At 41.7% G+C, this 17065-nt stretch overlaps 1 protein-coding gene and 1 long non-coding RNA gene across 6 annotated transcripts in view; one reads left to right on the forward strand and one right to left on the reverse strand.

The window, feature by feature from the left end:
- The first annotated feature begins 35 nt into the window (after window positions 1-35).
- On the forward strand, window positions 36-4286 carry LOC146552630 (uncharacterized). The gene is made up of 2 exons (XR_014889864.1): window positions 36-443; window positions 2274-4286. It is a non-coding gene; the product is annotated as an uncharacterized LOC146552630 (long non-coding RNA).
- Window positions 4287-6396: 2110 nt separating this feature from the next.
- The window catches only part of LOC146552631 (regulator of G protein signaling 6-like), a 49663-nt gene continuing 38994 nt past the window's right edge, over window positions 6397-17065 (reverse strand). Inside the window, exons 11-17 of one of the 5 annotated variants that reach the window (XM_085256168.1) lie at window positions 13327-13428; window positions 13025-13197; window positions 12586-12711; window positions 12174-12360; window positions 11522-11611; window positions 8857-8916; window positions 6397-8557 (exon numbers count right to left, since the gene is read on the reverse strand). In XM_085256168.1, coding sequence (XP_085112294.1) covers window positions 8507-8557; window positions 8857-8916; window positions 11522-11611; window positions 12174-12360; window positions 12586-12711; window positions 13025-13197; window positions 13327-13428 — 789 coding nt within the window. In that variant the 3' untranslated portion in view covers window positions 6397-8506. Of the gene's footprint in view, window positions 8917-9086; window positions 9804-11521; window positions 11612-12173; window positions 12361-12585; window positions 12712-13024; window positions 13198-13326; window positions 13429-17065 lie in introns of those variants that run through there. The other 4 variants (XM_085256166.1, XM_085256169.1, XM_085256165.1 and 1 more) reach the window with 4 other exon arrangements.

Consider the following 17065-nt stretch of genomic DNA (forward strand, 5'->3'; position numbering starts at 1 on the left):
ATATATATATATATATATATATATATGACATTTAAGGTTACAAAGGACTGTCAGTTTTTCCTGACAAGTGACTCCGTGCAGAACGGAAGATGTTTTTGGAGTGTGGCTTTTTTGTTTTTTCTTCCCTCACTGGAGCAGAAGGGTTATGAACAAAAACACTGGAGAAATTGGAAAATTGCAGACAAGACTTTTTGTTTTTTAAGTGAATGATAAGTTTGGTAGATGATTGAATGTCATTGCAGACCCATACTTGCATTGCAGAACTACTGGATATTTTTGAATCAGTAGTCAGTGTGACTATGAAGACCTCTTCTTCTGCTCTAACTCTGAATTGAACGTATGAAAATGAAGGAACCAATGAAAGGAGTGCCACAGGCCACTGGAAATGTTTGGATGAAGAAACCTTTATAGTCTTTACACAAGGGGGACAAATCAAATCGAAGGTAAGCGTTTGTGGTACCTTGTCAGAGAACAAGTAGATTACAAGACAAGAATAGATGGTATGCGAGTGATTGTTACCAGTTTAAATCTGATTTAGACAAACTGCATTTTGCACATTGTACTGGACAATAAAACTAATTAAGGGTCATGCACGAGCATTTTGTAGTCCAACATTGGTCTAGTTTTCAGACATGCTTGCAACACGGCACAGTGGAGCACCACTTGTGGTCCAGACTGAAATCTCCCAACAAATCACAGATGTACTGCCGTGACATTTGATGCATCCATTCATGACGCTTAGAAGTTGAATCCTAATAACGTTGGTGCCTTGAGTAGTAGTAGTAGTAGCACAATGAGTTCACATTTGTGTGTTTAGTAACTATCTGAAGAAATATTTGATGAACTGCCAGGAAATTTGTCTGGTAATATAGAGTTTTAATTACCTCATATTTTGAGTTTGTCCAAAAACTTGCTTTATGCAAAATAAATGGCATTCCCATCGTATTGTACCAGAGCTGATGGCGCAAATATTCCACTTATGTTTCTTTGACATGCAGTGATATTTAAAAGGGTAATTATGTTGATGACTATCGGAAAACGTAAAACCACAATTGCTAAGAAACTGGGACACTCTGAAATATGTAAATAAAAATGGATTGAAATGATTTGCAAATCTCATAAACCCGTGTTTTCAGAAAGGTCAGAGCTGCAGGCAGCACCTGGACTCTTTGACTAACATGCCATGCCGTTGTAATAGATTCTGTATGGCTTAGCATTGTCTTGCTGAAAAAAGCAAGCTCTTCCCTGAAAACATGTTGTTTGAATGGGAGTATATGTTGCTCTAAAACTTTTATATGTCATAGCTGATGTTTTTCCAGATGTGTTCATAGGCACTAATGCGGCCTCATACCATCAGAGCAGCAGGGTTTAGAACGCCGTGCTCTTTAGAAGAGAGGAGGCGGCATCTATGTTTTCCAAAATGAAATTCAAATTTCTGTTCATCTGAACACTAAACAGTTGAGTTCTATATGTGTTTCTGAGCTTGTGCAGTGATTTCCATGACAGTCATGGCTGTCTGAGTGCCTGAAGGTTACAGGCATCCAATACTGAAATCTTGGAGGATATCTACAGATTATCAGAATGTTTTGATAATATTAAATATTACAGATGATGAAATGCTTTATCTTCACTTGTAGATCATTTTTTGCAGAGTGGTGAACTTCTCCCACCTTTACTTCTGAGGAACTCTGCCTCTCTAACATGCTCTTTTTATGCCCAATCATGTTACTGACCTGTTGCCATTGAATCTAATTGGTCGCCGTTTCTTTATAGTACCAATTATTTTTGCAGCCTTTTGTTGCTTCCATCCCAACTTTTTTGCTTTTCAAAATGAGCAAATAATTTTCTTGAAAGAGAAACATGTCCCATGTTCTGTGTGTTCTATTGTAAATAAAATATAGGTTTATGAGATTTGCAAATAATTGCATTCTGTTTTTATTTACATTTTGTCTCAACTTTTTAGAATTGGGGTTGTAATTTTTGAAGGTTTTCTGTGGACTTCACCTTATTAGCGTATAGCAAAAAAATGTTGTTATGATTTGGGTACCTCCATAACTAAGATTTGATGTTTCTTTTTTATTATAGATATCCGCTATCAATTATTATGGCCGTGACAATTTTTTTGTAGAAATCTGATGTTTTGACAGCCCTGCTCCTGTTGTATTTGTGCTAAGCTAGTTTAAACTTGAAAAGCTGCTAGCATGGCTGCAGATCTTAACTCTTGCTCAGACATATTATGCGTGAGGCTTACTGTTATTGTCTGTGTTACATAGGAGCACTCAGCACATTGGCATGTGGCCCAGGGCTGGGGGGTGACCAGTGAAGAAGAGGATTTTAACCCTCAAAAACTAATGAGCCTTCATGTCCCTCCTGATTTGGGCCTGAAATAACTGACTGAAACGGATGAATAGGCATCCATCACTTCTCCCAGCCATGTGGCTTAATTGAAGCAACTGCTCCCTTGACAGTATATATCGACCCCTTGTGAACATTTGAAATGTGAGTATCCGGCTTCATTTTATCCTTTCTGCACTGTGCTGGAGCTCCTCTCAGAACTATGGGAACACTAAAGGCCAGGCCTTTGGACTGTTTGTGCCCAACGGGTGCATTTGGGGCCCCTGCGGCCCAGCCTGCCCACTCCTGCTCTGCGACTGTGTGTCTGCTGTGTGATCCGATGTGACACTAAGACGTCATTATCCTCATCACTGTGCCAGCTTGCCGCTCTGCACTGGAAATCAGCTCTGACAGCCATGACCCTCCAACCTGATTGGACCAGTGACCCTCTGACCTGCAGCCATAGAGATGGTGCTCAAACTCACCACTATTACATGCAGACCTCTGGACTACTGTAACAATACCCCGGTGTGGACACAGGTTTTCTGCTTCTGGCCCTCAACCTGTTTTTGCTCCCTTCTTTCTCTGCCTCTCTGATCTCAAATGGATGATTTAGCTCACTTTTTTTTGTTGCATATTTTCTCTGTTGTATAATATTTCTATGTTTTAAAGTTTGATGGTATGACTTCTTGCGTTTGCTCAGACTGTATTGATACCTCTGTCCTGATCAGGTGCATAATAGCCACAACTACTCAGGCATCTTTTCACTTCATCTGCTGTTGATTGTTCAGCCACTCAGCCCTGATTTTATGTGATTGTTCTCAGTTGGCAGAGTAACACACGTGGATCCCGACTGCCAGTAGGGCCTGGGAATACTGCAGTCTCATGCTATAGGAAAACATTGCAATAATAAGCTTCAGCTCTGTCTCTTCTATGCTCGTTCTACCTGCTGTCACGCATGGCATGCAAAAACTCTACAGAGATCGTGACACAGTGAGATTCATCTCGGATTTGCATTTGGAATTATCGTTACTAGAGTGACATTACTCCGCTGGGATACAGCTATTTACTTAGAAGTGACGAGTGTAAATCCAAGTTACTTGTGACATTTCCATTGAGTGCTTTAGAGGGCCTAATTGCTTTATGACATTTAGAAGGAGCTTGAAGTACTGTATCCAAAAGCTTTTTTAGGTCCGCTGGTTGCACATGCTGTCTGAGAGGTCTGTTTTCTTCCATGTGATTATTCAGTATCGCTGCAATGTAATAACAGCTGCTCCGTTTTTGAAGCTAACCATTAATCTTAGATGTGTCTGTTATGACTTGCGTAAGTGCTTCAAACCATCTTTCTTCACTTCCCTCAGGGACCCTCCACACACAGCAGTTTATCTCCACTGGACAAGGAATGCATCTGAGACATGTCGGTTGTCTTGTTTTCCTCAGTTACGTGTTGTTTCCACAGTTAAAAAAAGAAAAACTGAAAAAAAGTGGGTCATCGTGTCATTTATCTTCCTAAGTCAGTCATGCCAGTAAATTGAAGCATGTGTCATCACTCATAATCTGCTAAGTGTTACCTACCGTATACATGAACGGGCCAAGTGCGGTGCAGTTCTGAACAAAAGGAGAAGCTCCCGAGTGCAAAAGTTAGCGATGCCTCCGTAATTTAACGTGTCACCAATCATTGAATAGCCTGTATACCTCGTCAAAGACAGCAATAGGCCCTGGTACTCTCTTGTCAAGCCTGCAAAGGAGGGTGGAGAGGGAGGATCGGGGTGGGAACAGAGCCAAGAGGAGATGAAATGGACATGACCGTTTTAGGGGTTTTGTTTGTTTATTTTTAATTTGTTTGGTTGTTTTGTTTTTTTCATCTTCTGCTGTAAATAGTCAAAAAAGAGAGAATGAAGTCTTTGTTAAACTATTTTTATTGTTCTGAAAAAAATAAACAAAAAAAGGAATATTTTTGCTTGATGCTGTTTTTCTGCAAAAGGGAGATGGGTCATTCTGATAAGCACAGGATTCCTAGACTGGATCGATAAGCTGGAGTGACTCAGAATCTGTGAGCAGACAGAGCGAGAGGAAAAACATCTCTTGAGTGTGTGAGAGCAGGAGGCAGTGCTGGACTCTGTATAAGACAAAGATAACAAAAGTAGATCTCGCTCACAGAGATCTTATTGATCAGTAGGTGCTGCTTGATAAATAACAAGTGAGTCTGAAGAAATGGGATGAGTAACAGCGTCTCCTGACAGGAATGTTTACTGGTGGCAAAAACATTTGAATGTTAACTGTGGTACACAGAGGAGATAAACGATTCCAATAAATGGCAGTAAAACAGCGTTTTAGGCAGCAGGTAGGAATAAGATCACAATACGAGAAACGTCAATAATATTTTTTTTTTTAAGCCAGAACTCTGTAAAATTTTGGGATTGCAGCACGTTGCTCCAAAACATACTACTTTCTTGTGTCGTGCATGCTAATGCCATCTGAACTGTGCTGAAACCAAGCTAGGTTTCTCCTCTGTGTGTACAGAAAGCACAGTTCAGATGGCACGATGCAATGCCATCTGGTTATCAGCAGCTTCATTTTTCAGCATGACAATGATCCCAAACACTGCCAATCCAGTAGCAGCATACTCACATAGAAAAACCCACAATGGATCGCTATCAGTCATTGATTTTTAGTCATGAATAATTTTCAGTTGTTGCTGATCCTCCATATACTTTCTGCACTGAATGTTATCTATCCAGATGTAGTATTTAGTGCTCTGTTTTGCCAGTTTTTCTAGCATAACGAACATGATCACAGTATTTAGATTAACAGGCTCTGGGATGTAGTCGGTTTATCAGGTGGGCCTCTAGAATGGTTTACCTCCTAACTTTCTGGCAAAACATTCAATGTTTTTGCAAACCAGTCTCCAAGAGCCTGCTGTGTGGGGTACCACAGGGCTCAGTCTTGGGACCTATTCTCTTATTTTGCCCCTAGGCCAAATAATCAGGCAATTTTCTGATGTGTAATAAACTGTTTTAGTAGTATTAACCAGAGTCTGTCTGAAAACTACTTGTAGGTGAACTCTGATAAAAAAGAAAAAAGAAACCCTATTTATTCCCCGAGAGAACCAAATAACTGAAATCAAGCAATACCTTGGTCTATTGCCCTCTTCTGTCGAACCAAACCTCAGAAACCTTGGCATCATTTGTGGATTAATCAGAAACTGTTTTTTTTTTCCCACATGAGAAATGTTTCTAAGCTTTGAACTCTGGTGTCAAAAGCGGATTTAGAGATGATTATTCATTCCTCTTTTCGTCTTGTCTTGATTATAGTAGCAGCCTTTTTTATGTGTTTGAATAAGAAGGATCTTGACCGTCTCCAGTTGGTACAGAATGCTGCTGCTACACGAAAGAAACAGCACTCCAGTTTTAATCTCTTTACGTTGGCTACCGGTATATCTTAGAATTCATTATAAAATTGTAGCCCTGTGTGACCTTCTAGAACCTACATGTCTGAGATCTTCCAGTCAACAGCTGTTAATGGCCCCATGAACTAATTTTAGGACCAGAGGGGATAAATAAAGTTTATTATTATTTTTATTATTACACAACACCACTTAAACTAACTGTTATGCTTAAAAAATGCCAATGCAGTGTCTCTTTAAAAGCCTGTTTCAGATTCCTTTAGCTAGTAATTCAATTCAGTGATGTCAAGATGATGAATCGATGTTATAATATTAGGTCCATATTTCCATTTTGGACCTAATGGTTTGTTTTTTTTCTTCATGATTTTGTTTCCTTACACCCCTACAGTGCAATGGGGAGTGCGTATAAAAACAATCCCTAAACAGTTAATGTAACACTTTTGTTACACCTTTTAAAATCTGCACTTCAACCTCATCTTGACTGTTTGACTTAAAAATCCACGCTGGTGTATATAAAGGCAAAACTACAACAAACGTATGGCTCGTTTTGACTCCACATATCTACGGCATGAAAACTGCTTCTCTAAATCTCTGCCAGAATCTTTTATGCTTTATGGCTCAAGGCAGTAAAAACACCCAGACAGCAGCACAAAGCAGACAGGTCCATAGTATTTATTATTTGGTACCCATGAATAGACAGCAGGTGCTTGAGTGTTTCAGAGTGCCAGTAGTTATCTTGCTGATTGCGAAACTAAAAGCACAAAATGCCCTGAATATGTTACATGCATAGTAATGTGCCCATATCATAATAAAGTGTGCTTTTGGTTAATGAAATTTAGCCAATTTACATTTACAATGCACTCGATACATAGTGTCATTGTGTCTTGTGCTGAGGATAACATTTGGTACATCGACTCGAGTTAAGCATATCTCTCTACCTTATACTCAACGAGGTTACTGGTTTATGTTAACAATAATTACTAATATGACCTGTACAGTGCATTGCAACGACTCTAATACAAAAGAATAGATGATTGACTCATTCAGCAGCGTAGTTTATCTCTATAGCAGTCACTGGCCTCATGGGGGAGCTGTGAGACCATAATCTCCTCAGTCCAAGCACTTTCTGTATGTAGAAGGAGTCTGAAGCCACAGTGGAGCAGAGAGGCCTTTTATCTTCGGTGTGCGTCGTCTATCGAGGGTCAAATATTGTTCCCAGTTGCAGTTCGGGGCTTAGATGTTGATTCGCTGAGGAGTGTTGCTCCGGTGCAGGGCTGGTCCCTGTCTGTGTGCCCTCTTTGGAGAATCCAACCATCCTTCCCTAAATTAGCACTCCATAATAGTCCAGCATGCAAATATTTCTTTTTTTCCCCCCATAGTCATTAAAACACGACAGATAATTCGTGGAGACAACAAAAAAAATGTTTGTTTTTTAAATGATCAGGTAACATTTTGTGATTAAAAAATATTCATGCAGTTTAAAAAAAGCAATAAGTGATCCTATATTGAGTAGCAGGCCTTGTAACGTCTCCAAGACGGGAGATCAACTTGTTCTGATATCATGATATGAAGACAGCACAGTTCAGTCTTTTAACACTCTGGTTTCTGGTCCTGTGGTTCAGCCACCACTAGATGGACCCATGGCACTGGATACTTTGAATACTACAGCAGAAGCCTAAAAAAAACCGGAGATGCTATTTGGCCTGTGACTGTGTACGTATGGCTGTGACTAAACGGCGCTGCACACCACAACTGTTTGCACAGCCACGTTTTTGAACCTCTCAAAGCAAATGAATAATTTGCCAGCCAGAAGAAATGAATCATCGCCACGCGTCTCATTACAGAGCAGTGTTGTAGAAATGAAACATTAATTCTCAACACAGACGTTTGGATGAAGCACGCCACGGTGCAGTGTGAATGCTACATTAAGCCCTTATGTCAAATTTTGGAATGTAATGAAGCATGAAAAGTTATACCTCTAAAAATCCATTTTGTAGATGCCTCTCAGCGTGGAGAATACAGGCTTTGTACTGCGTCTTTTCACAGTGCTAAAGCTGTGCTCGCTGTTTAACTGACACGTGCTTCGCTTAGGACACAAATATAATAGAAAGATATAAAAAGAGGTTGGATATTTCTAAAAACAAAACAATCAAAAAAAACTGGACAGGCTTTATTTATTGCTGGCTGCTTTGTGAGTACAGAGGCAAATGTAAAACAGATTTGTGTCTGTGCTGATGTGCCTCTTAGACTTTGTATTTATGTCCGAGTTAGGATTGGCTGCAGCTATTTTTGGATCCCGAAATCATAAGACGATAGTCATCACTGCAAACGTTGTGGCGAGTTACACGCAGTCCTATCAAAGAATATTTAGCAGATGTTCTTTTCGTTTCTAATAACGCTTAATATAAAACAACCTGAAAACAATAAACTGATCAGCTTCATCGAGACTCACAACCAGTTTGCCGCCTAAGTGATGAAGAGCCCTGCACTGCATTTGCTTGTACTGTACGCTGCATGCCGTGCTGTGTGTTGGCTGAGGTTCCCCTTGTCGACATTGTCTCATCATCAGTGTTTCAATTTGGGGTGTTCACCCCAGCAAGCCCAGTGCTGCAATACCAATATGGCAGCAGTCCTCGGAGCAGTGTCTGAGAGCCTCCACAGCAGCCCTGTCCAGCCCAGCTCCACTGTCTGTGCCCGTGCCCCGGCCCCTGTGCGGCAGCCACCCACCCGACAGGGTCTGGCTGTGCCCCTGCAGCACAGGCTGTGTCAGGATGACTGCATCAGGCCTGTCAGGCGTTTTCCCGTCAATGACTTGCCCTGGAAAGTAGATTAAAACGAAAACTCGTTACCAGTCTGAGGTTCCGACAGCAAAAGTAACACAAAGAATCTCTACCAGCAATGTGGTTTGATCAAAAAGTGTTAGGTTGTGACCATTCAAAGTGACTAGGGTGTTAACTTATTGACACACACACACACACACACACACACGTCCTATTAAAGGTCTAAAAAAAATTCACAACAGAGTGTAACATGGTTATAACTGCAAACAAGCCACTGATAGTGAGCCAGCCAGTGTGGTTTGTGATATGAACAGCCCCCAGCTCCACATGACTTACCACACTGCGGGTGAACTTCTCCAAGGAGGTGCGGCGGCCCTGTTCAGTGTCTGCTGGCTGCTGTTTTGGAGGGGGGGAAGCAGGGTGAGTGTTTGGGTCAGGTATGGGTGTTGACGAGGGAGTTGGGAGTGATGTTGTTAGTGAGGGAAAAAAGGGGGGCCAAGCATTGCAAAATAAAATAAAAAATAAAAAATGAGGGCCAACGGAGAGTGCAAGGGGTTGCATTTATTATTTTTAGGGAATGAAGTGGAATCAGTGACAGGCCAGCACAAGGAGCAGTGTCCAAAGGGGGAAAGGGCAGAAAGGCTAGCATGAACAGAGAAGCTGTGATTTGCTGAAAAGCTCTGCATTACAGTTAAACAGCTAAATGAGTGCTGCTACATGAGATTTAAAGGTTACACTGAAGGAGACAGACAAAAGTTGCATAGAATTTTTATATAACACGGTAATACTTGTGCTCTGTAAGTTTCTTTTTCAGGCTGGCTGTTGTTCCTCTTTTACACAGCGGTTTGTCTGTGTTTGGCATATGATCTCATGTTTTTTTCAAGACTGTTCCGTTGACATTTTAAATAATTTAGCAGTTTCCTTGCACCTGCATTTTGGGCACAGTGGTTGTGCCTTTTTGGGGCTCTGCTTGTAGCCTTACGGTGCTTTGAAGACCTTATTAAGAGCTGTGAAATGCTGCTACGTGACATTAAATGACCCACTTTATTTCAATGTGATCCAAATACTTCAGTAAGTCCCAAACCTTGAGTTGCTTGTTTGAATATGTTTGTTTCCCATGCATATATTCTTCTTCTTCTTCTTTTTTTAAAACAGTCTGAATCTTTTGCAATTTTTTTGTTACTGCAAAACAATAAAAAAAAGAAAATGCATATTTCCTTTTGTTTTTCTCCTAGTGCTTTTGGAAGGGAGCTGCATACTGGACTAGTATACGTGTGCATGTGCTAGCAAGATAGCAGAAAGGACAGCATTTACATTGAGGAAGTATTTAAATTTTTTGGTCATTTTATGGGTGAAAAGGACAAGAAGAACATCATAATGTAAATTCTGCCTGATTATAAGTTTTTCAGAGGTTTTGTGTGGAAGCATAAAAGAACCCTATCAAGTAACATTTTTAATAGAAACTACAGTAACAAAACATCACGTTTAAAAGTGCAATATCACCCAACACTACTGACTAGTGGTGGAAGAAGATCATTACATCCAACAATACCACAAAGACTTCGTTACCTAAAGTCATGTGAAAAAACGAAAGTACACCCTCAATTCTAAAGTTTTACATATGAGGGCATAATAAAAATTATCAGCTGGTCCTTGACAGGTTGTAAAATGATTAAATATACACCAGACGAACAGTTACACATGAAATATTACACTGTGTCATTATTTCATTTACAAAAATGAACATTTGTCTCCAGAATACTCTGATATACGAAGGAGTTTATGGTCGACTCGAAGTCTTGTTGCTGCAGAACAAGCTTACATCATCCCTCCACCACCGTGCCTGACAGTTGGTATGAGCTGTTTGTGCTGATGTGGTGTGTTTGGCTTGGCCAAGCACGGTGCTGAGCGTTAGGGGCATAAATCTCCACTTCTGCCTTTTCTGTAAAAAGGAAATTGTTCCGGACGTTTTGCAATTTGTTCAGATGCAACTTTGCAAACTTATGCCACGCTGCCATGATCTTTTTAAAGAGAATAGGCTTTCTCCTGGCAAATCTTTGAAACAAGCCGTACTTGTTCAGTCTCATTCTGATTGTATGCCATGAACCTGAACATTTAGATGTGAGCATGTTTTTTGTTTCTTTGTTTTTTGAGATTTCTCAGAGCATTGCAAATGTGAATCTACTCCTGGGAAGATTCCCAGCTGTCACGAATGCTTTCATCGTGTGAATAATCTTCCTCGCTGTATTATGATGAAGGAAATGACCTTACAGCCCTTCCCAGATTGATGAATTGTTTCTCTAAGGTCGCTGTTCATCTGTTCATGCCTTTCTTCCTTGGCATTGCGTTAATACATTCTTTAACATCCCAGACCTGGAAACTGACAAAACACTTGCAGATTGGTGAGTTAGTCGAGTATATTTGATTGGCAGGACCTGGCTGCTACTTACCCTCTAAATTCCGATGGAAGCAGAAAGCGTTCGCTTAGTTTTTCACTCACTGCTTCAACATTTTGGCTTAATTTTGTTAAAAAAATAATGGCACAGTGTAATATTTCATGTGTTGTTAATTATCTGAAGTTGTATCGTCTAATTCTAAAACCTGGTAAAGGCCAGATGACATTTTTATTATATTTCAAACCTTGACAGTGTAGTGTATCAATATACAGATATAATACCAATAAGGACCAATGATTTGTAATTAGCACTAATGTTGCATAACATGACATTGTATCATTATTTAAAGATGATTGTGTGTTTTTATTAATATAAAATGAAGCAGAAAACCTGAAATGTAAACGTAGTAATTTACATTCCATTTACCTTGCAGCATATAATATAGATAAAATATCTACTTTTTGATTGATATACATAAAGTGATTATAAACCTGGCATGTTTATTAAATGATAGAATAAAATCAAACCAATATGAGGAACGCAAAAAGAGTGATTGCATCATGTTAAATGTGGAGCCGAAATCATGGTCAGCGAGTGCAGCTCACCTTCTTTCTGGCCAACAGGAGGTCTTGGTAGATGTTGGATCGCAAAAAGCGTGCATAGCTGTCACTTTTCATTAACTTGAATATGTGCTCCTGCAAGATAAAGAAGGCCACATAAGCGCGCGTTGGTCTGTGAGTGATAAAGGAGAAAGTGTGGTAAAGAAAATAAAATAAAATAAAGAGAGGCCTGATTATGGTAATGCAATGCATGCAAGAGGTGATGCAAACCGAGAGTACTGACATGAGCAACAAAGTCCTGCAAGACAGAGCTGAGTAATGTCCTGCCAGTGAGAGGCGTTGCACGTCACACATCACCGACGCACTTTGAATGCAGAGGAATCTACTGTGAACCGACTCAACCACCTATTCATGGAATTAGTCGGCTCATTAGCTCCCCACACAAACACACTCTGTCATTCCTCCCTTCTCCTCTTTCTTTTTATTCATCCTTGCCCTCATTCATTCCGTTGTGTAACATGAGTATGGAGAGTTTAGCCAATTAGAGGGAAAGCAAACGAGTTTGTGCGTTGTCACTGGGGATGCAGTGTAAAGTAAATTTGAGGTGAACTCAAAATAGATCTGGGCGAAGAAGAGCGCCAAGATAAATCAAAAGTGAGCACGTAAAGCCACGTGAGTCCATCTGTCCCCCCCCCACCTGAGCGTCCTCGTAGCTGTATCGTCCGGGGTCTTTGAGGTTCTGGCTGGTGCGCTCGTAGCTGTGAGAGTCCAAGTTGATGGAGCTTGGAGCTCCTTCAGCCAGAAACTCCTGCCAGATCTCCTGCGCCCTGGAGGGAACTTCATGGAGTGGCCGTCGCTTAAAATCCTGCACTGCTAACCAGAACCTACAACAGTGCCATACACAGTCAATAACAACTTCCAGAAAATGTGTTTACAGTGTCAATTTTACATTTTTTATGACTTATCACTCTTATCACACATGCCTTGTTTTCTTTAGCCACTAAAAAGCATAGCTCTGCATTTTATAGCAGCAGCATCATGCTACTGCAACATACCAGACTGCAAAAAAACATAAACCTTTACAGAAGTCAAATAATAGAGATTCTTACCGCAGGTTTTCTGAGCTGAATTCTGATTCCAGGAACTTTAGGAACTGGTCTCGACCTGCTGGGTCCTTTAGCGCCTCCTCCAGGGAGAAGCCCCATTTCTTCACACGCTGCTGGGTGGGTTCGCGACTGCTCACATTGAAACACATCCGAAAAAAACAGAATAAGATGGGATAGAATAGAATAGAAGGTCTGGTCACTTGGCCTACAGAGAGTCACGACCAGCAAGTCAGGACAGAGTGAACCTTTGGGAATGCCAGTGTTAGTGTTCATGTGAGATGAGATCCAAACAGACAGATCCCAGCTAATTCAGGATAGCAACAGTTCATTAGCACTGAGACCTCTACACTCCACCTGACCTTAGTGTGGGTTTAAAGCATCATTAGTTCCTGGCACACTCTCAGGTCACATCCCAACATGCTTTCCCCGTTTCAAGCCTCACCTTGCCTCCAAGTCCCAGAAGGTAGTGTCGTCACTGATCCATGGGTTTGAAGGCTCTACGGCTGACACAAAGGGGTCATATTCCATGAACTGCTCGGTGTAGGTCATGAGACTGTCGGCCACTTTGGAAACTTTCATACAGTGTCTCTCCAGCTGGATGTTCAAGAAGGTAATCTGTGGGAGAGGGAGGAGGAGTAATGAGGAGGTTAAATAAGGGAACGGCTCATCGGTCTACGTCCCCAACCGCGGCTATGTTATGATGGATGAGTGAGGCAGGCTGACGGTAACAACGCCCTGGCTCACCTCCTTCTGAACATCGTCTTTGGTGGTCTTCCTGGTCGGCTGGGAGCCGATGTGGACAGGACTCGGTTGGCTCTGGCCATCATCTGGTACTCCATAGACCGACTAGAGCGGGCGAGTGGAGACACACGTGGGACACGGTTTCAATTTGTTACCGCTGCCATGTTGTTAACCCCATTTTGATGTATGTCTGGTGATTGTTTTGGGAGCAGGACTCAGTATTGTGTCAGGGAATAAGGGATCTAAAGTGTCGAAGAGGACATTTTCACAGCTGCACACAAAGACCACTTAGTAAGCTTTGAAACAAAACCGAAAAGGAAATATTTTTAGATTAATTTTAATAGAAATAATAAAAATGCCATTTATTTTTTATTAGAAGTTTTTTTATTAGGAGACCGATGCTGATAACGATATGTGTTGAATTAAAAATCTGATCAGCCGATAGGTTTTTGTTTGTTTTTTTGAACACACAAAAGATGATACTCCAAGCAACTGATTCTCATGTTTATAATATTCCAAACAAGCAAAATATATATATATATATATATATATATATATATATATATATATATATATATTAGGGGTGCAACGATACTCGTATCGATATTGAACCGTTCGATACAGTGCTTTCGGTTCGGTACGCATATGTATCGAACAATACAAAATTTGTAATTTATTTTATCAACTTTCCTTCTGACGATGCTGTCTGTGTTGAGCGCTCAGTGAATCTGTGTTCGACTACTCCGCCTAGGCTGCACTGTCGAGCGCAGATCCACTGAGCGCTCAACACAGACAGCATCGTCAGAAGGAAGAGCGCAGGGCAAGCTAGCAAGACAGAAGTTAATCTCTCCTTGCAACATGGCAAATTAAACCTCCCCCACCCTCATTCAGATCTGGCGTTTGGAATTATTTTGGTTTTCATGTGATGTAGCGAGAGGGGTCACCCGTCACTATGGCAACATAAACAAAACATAACTGTACAAACAGAACCCCGAACAGCCCTGACCCACTACATTATGCTGCTGAGAATATAGCTCAGGAGAAGCGTATAGTATTGCTTTTATTTTGGAAAGAGCCATTTCTCTGTAATAAACTCTCTTTTCCAAAGATGAGTGATTCCTGAATCAGATACATGACCCTGAAGGTAAGCGTGTCATGGACTAAAGTAAAACAGTATGTTGGATGTGCCACGCAATTCTCAATTACATGGGTGGGAACTAGTGTGTTAGCCAGTTAGCTCATTAACGGAGATTTGCCGTGTTGTGGCGTTAACGTCATTTCAACGAGATTAACGCTGACAGCACTAGTGGGAACACAAGAATATGACTGCACATTTACTCCGACATCATCCTAGTGCAAAGACAAGTGGAAGCAGACAAAAACAACAAGCATGCTACAAACTTTACCCGAGTCATTTAGACAGCCGTTAGCACATGATTCTCAAACAAGGAGGAGACGGAGGTGTCGTTTGGTCTTGCTTCCCGTGAGCTAGCCAGGGAGCACAGCTGTTTATTGACATCTACAGAAGAACACTGCCGCTAGCTAACTGCTCAGCACAGCAACCGCACAGCAGCAACAACAACAACAACAACACCACACAGGGCGCCCTCTGACCCCGGAAGGACACACCGTCCGGCGAAAGGGGTCACCCGTCACTATGGCAACATAAACAAAACATAACTGTACAAACAGAACCCAGAACAGCCCTGACCCGCTACAATATGCTGCTGAGAATATAGCCCAGGAGAAGCGTATAGTATAGCTTTTATTTTGGAAAGAGCCATTTCTCTGTAATAAACTCTCTTTTCCAAAGATGAGTGATTCCTCAATCAGATACATGACCCTGAAGGTAAGCGTGTCATGGACTAAAGTAAAACAGTATGTTGGATGTGCCACGCAATGCTCAATTACATGGGTGGGAACTAGTGTGTTAGCCAGTTAGCTCATTAACGGAGATTTGCCGTGTTGTGGCGTTAACGTAATTTCAACGACATTAACGCTGACAGCACTAGTGGGAACACAAGAATATGACTGCACATTTACTCCGACATCATCCTAGTGCAAAGACAAGTGGAAGCAGACAAAAACAACAAGCATGCATGCTACAAACTTTACCCGAGTCATTTAGACAGCCGTTAGCACATGATTCTCAAACAAGGAGGAGACGGAGGTGTCGTTTGGTCTTGCTTCCCGTGAGCTAGCCAGGGAGCACAGCTGTTTATTGACATCTACAGAAGAACACTGCCGCTAGCTAACTGTTCAGCACAGCAACCGCACAGCAGCAACAACAACAACACCACACAGGGCGCCCTCTGACCCCGGAAGGACACACCGTCCGGCGAAAGGGGTCACCTGTCACTATGGCAACATAAACAAAACATAACTGTACAAACAGAACCCAGAACAGCCCTGACCCGCTACAATATGCTGCTGAGAATATAGCTCAGGAGAAGTGTATAGTATAGCTTTTATTTTGGAAAGAGCCATTTCTCTGTAATAAACTCTCTTTTCCAAAGATGAGTGATTCCTCAATCAGATACATGACCCTGAAGGTAAGCGTGTCATGGACTAAAGTAAAACAGTATGTTGGATGTGCCACGCAATTCTCAATTACATGGGTGGGAACTAGTGTGTTAGCCAGTTAGCTCATTAACGGAGATTTGCCGTGTTGTGGCGTTAACGTCATTTCAACGAGATTAACGCTGACAGCACTAGTGGGAACACAAGAATATGACTGCACATTTACTCCGACATCATCCTAGTGCAAAGACAAGTGGAAGCAGACAAAAACAACAAGCATGCATGCTACAAACTTTACCCGAGTCATTTAGACAGCTGTTAGCACAGGATTCTCAAACAAGGAGGAGACAGAGGTGTCGTTTGGTCTTGCTTCCCGTGAGCTAGCCAGGGAGCACAGCTGTTTATTGACATCTACAGAAGAACACTGCCGCTAGCTAACTGCTCAGCACAGCAACCGCACAGCAGCAGCAACAACAACAACAACACACAGGGCGCCCTCTGACCCCGGAAGGACACACCGTCCGGCGAAAGGGGTCACCCGTCACTATGGCAACATAAACAAAACATAACTGTACAAACAGAACCCAGAACAGCCCTGACCCGCTACAATATGCTGCTGAGAATATAGCTCAGGAGAAGCGTATAGTATAGCTTTTATTTTGGAAAGAGCCATTTCTCTGTAATAAACTCTCTTTTCCAAAGATGAGTGATTCCTCAATCAGATACATGACCCTGAAGGTAAGCGTGTCATGGACTAAAGTAAAACAGTATGTTGGATGTGCCACGCAATCCTCAATTACATGGGTGGGAACTAGTGTGTTAGCCAGTTAGCTCATTAACGGAGATTTGCCGTGTTGTGGCGTTAACGTCATTTCAACGAGATTAACGCTGACAGCACTAGTGGGAACACAAGAATATGACTGCACATTTACTCCGACATCATCCTAGTGCAAAGACAAGTGGAAGCAGACAAAAACAACAAGCATGCATGCTACAAACTTTACCCGAGTCATTTAGACAGCTGTTAGCACAGGATTCTCAAACAAGGAGGAGACAGAGGTGTCGTTTGGTCTTGCTTCCCGTGAGCTAGCCAGGGAGCACAGCTGTTTATTGACATCTACAGAAGAACACTGCCGCTAGCTAACTGCTCAGCACAGCAACCGCACAGCAGCAACAACAACAACAACAACACCACACAGGGCGCCCTCTGACCCCGGAAGGA

This window comes from Mchenga conophoros, linkage group LG19, assembly GCF_057382185.1.
Source record: "Mchenga conophoros isolate Kocher_MC1m ecotype Shallow Benthic linkage group LG19, M_conophoros_male_GT1.1, whole genome shotgun sequence".
In the NCBI taxonomy this organism is placed as follows: Eukaryota; Metazoa; Chordata; class Actinopteri; order Cichliformes; family Cichlidae; genus Mchenga; species Mchenga conophoros.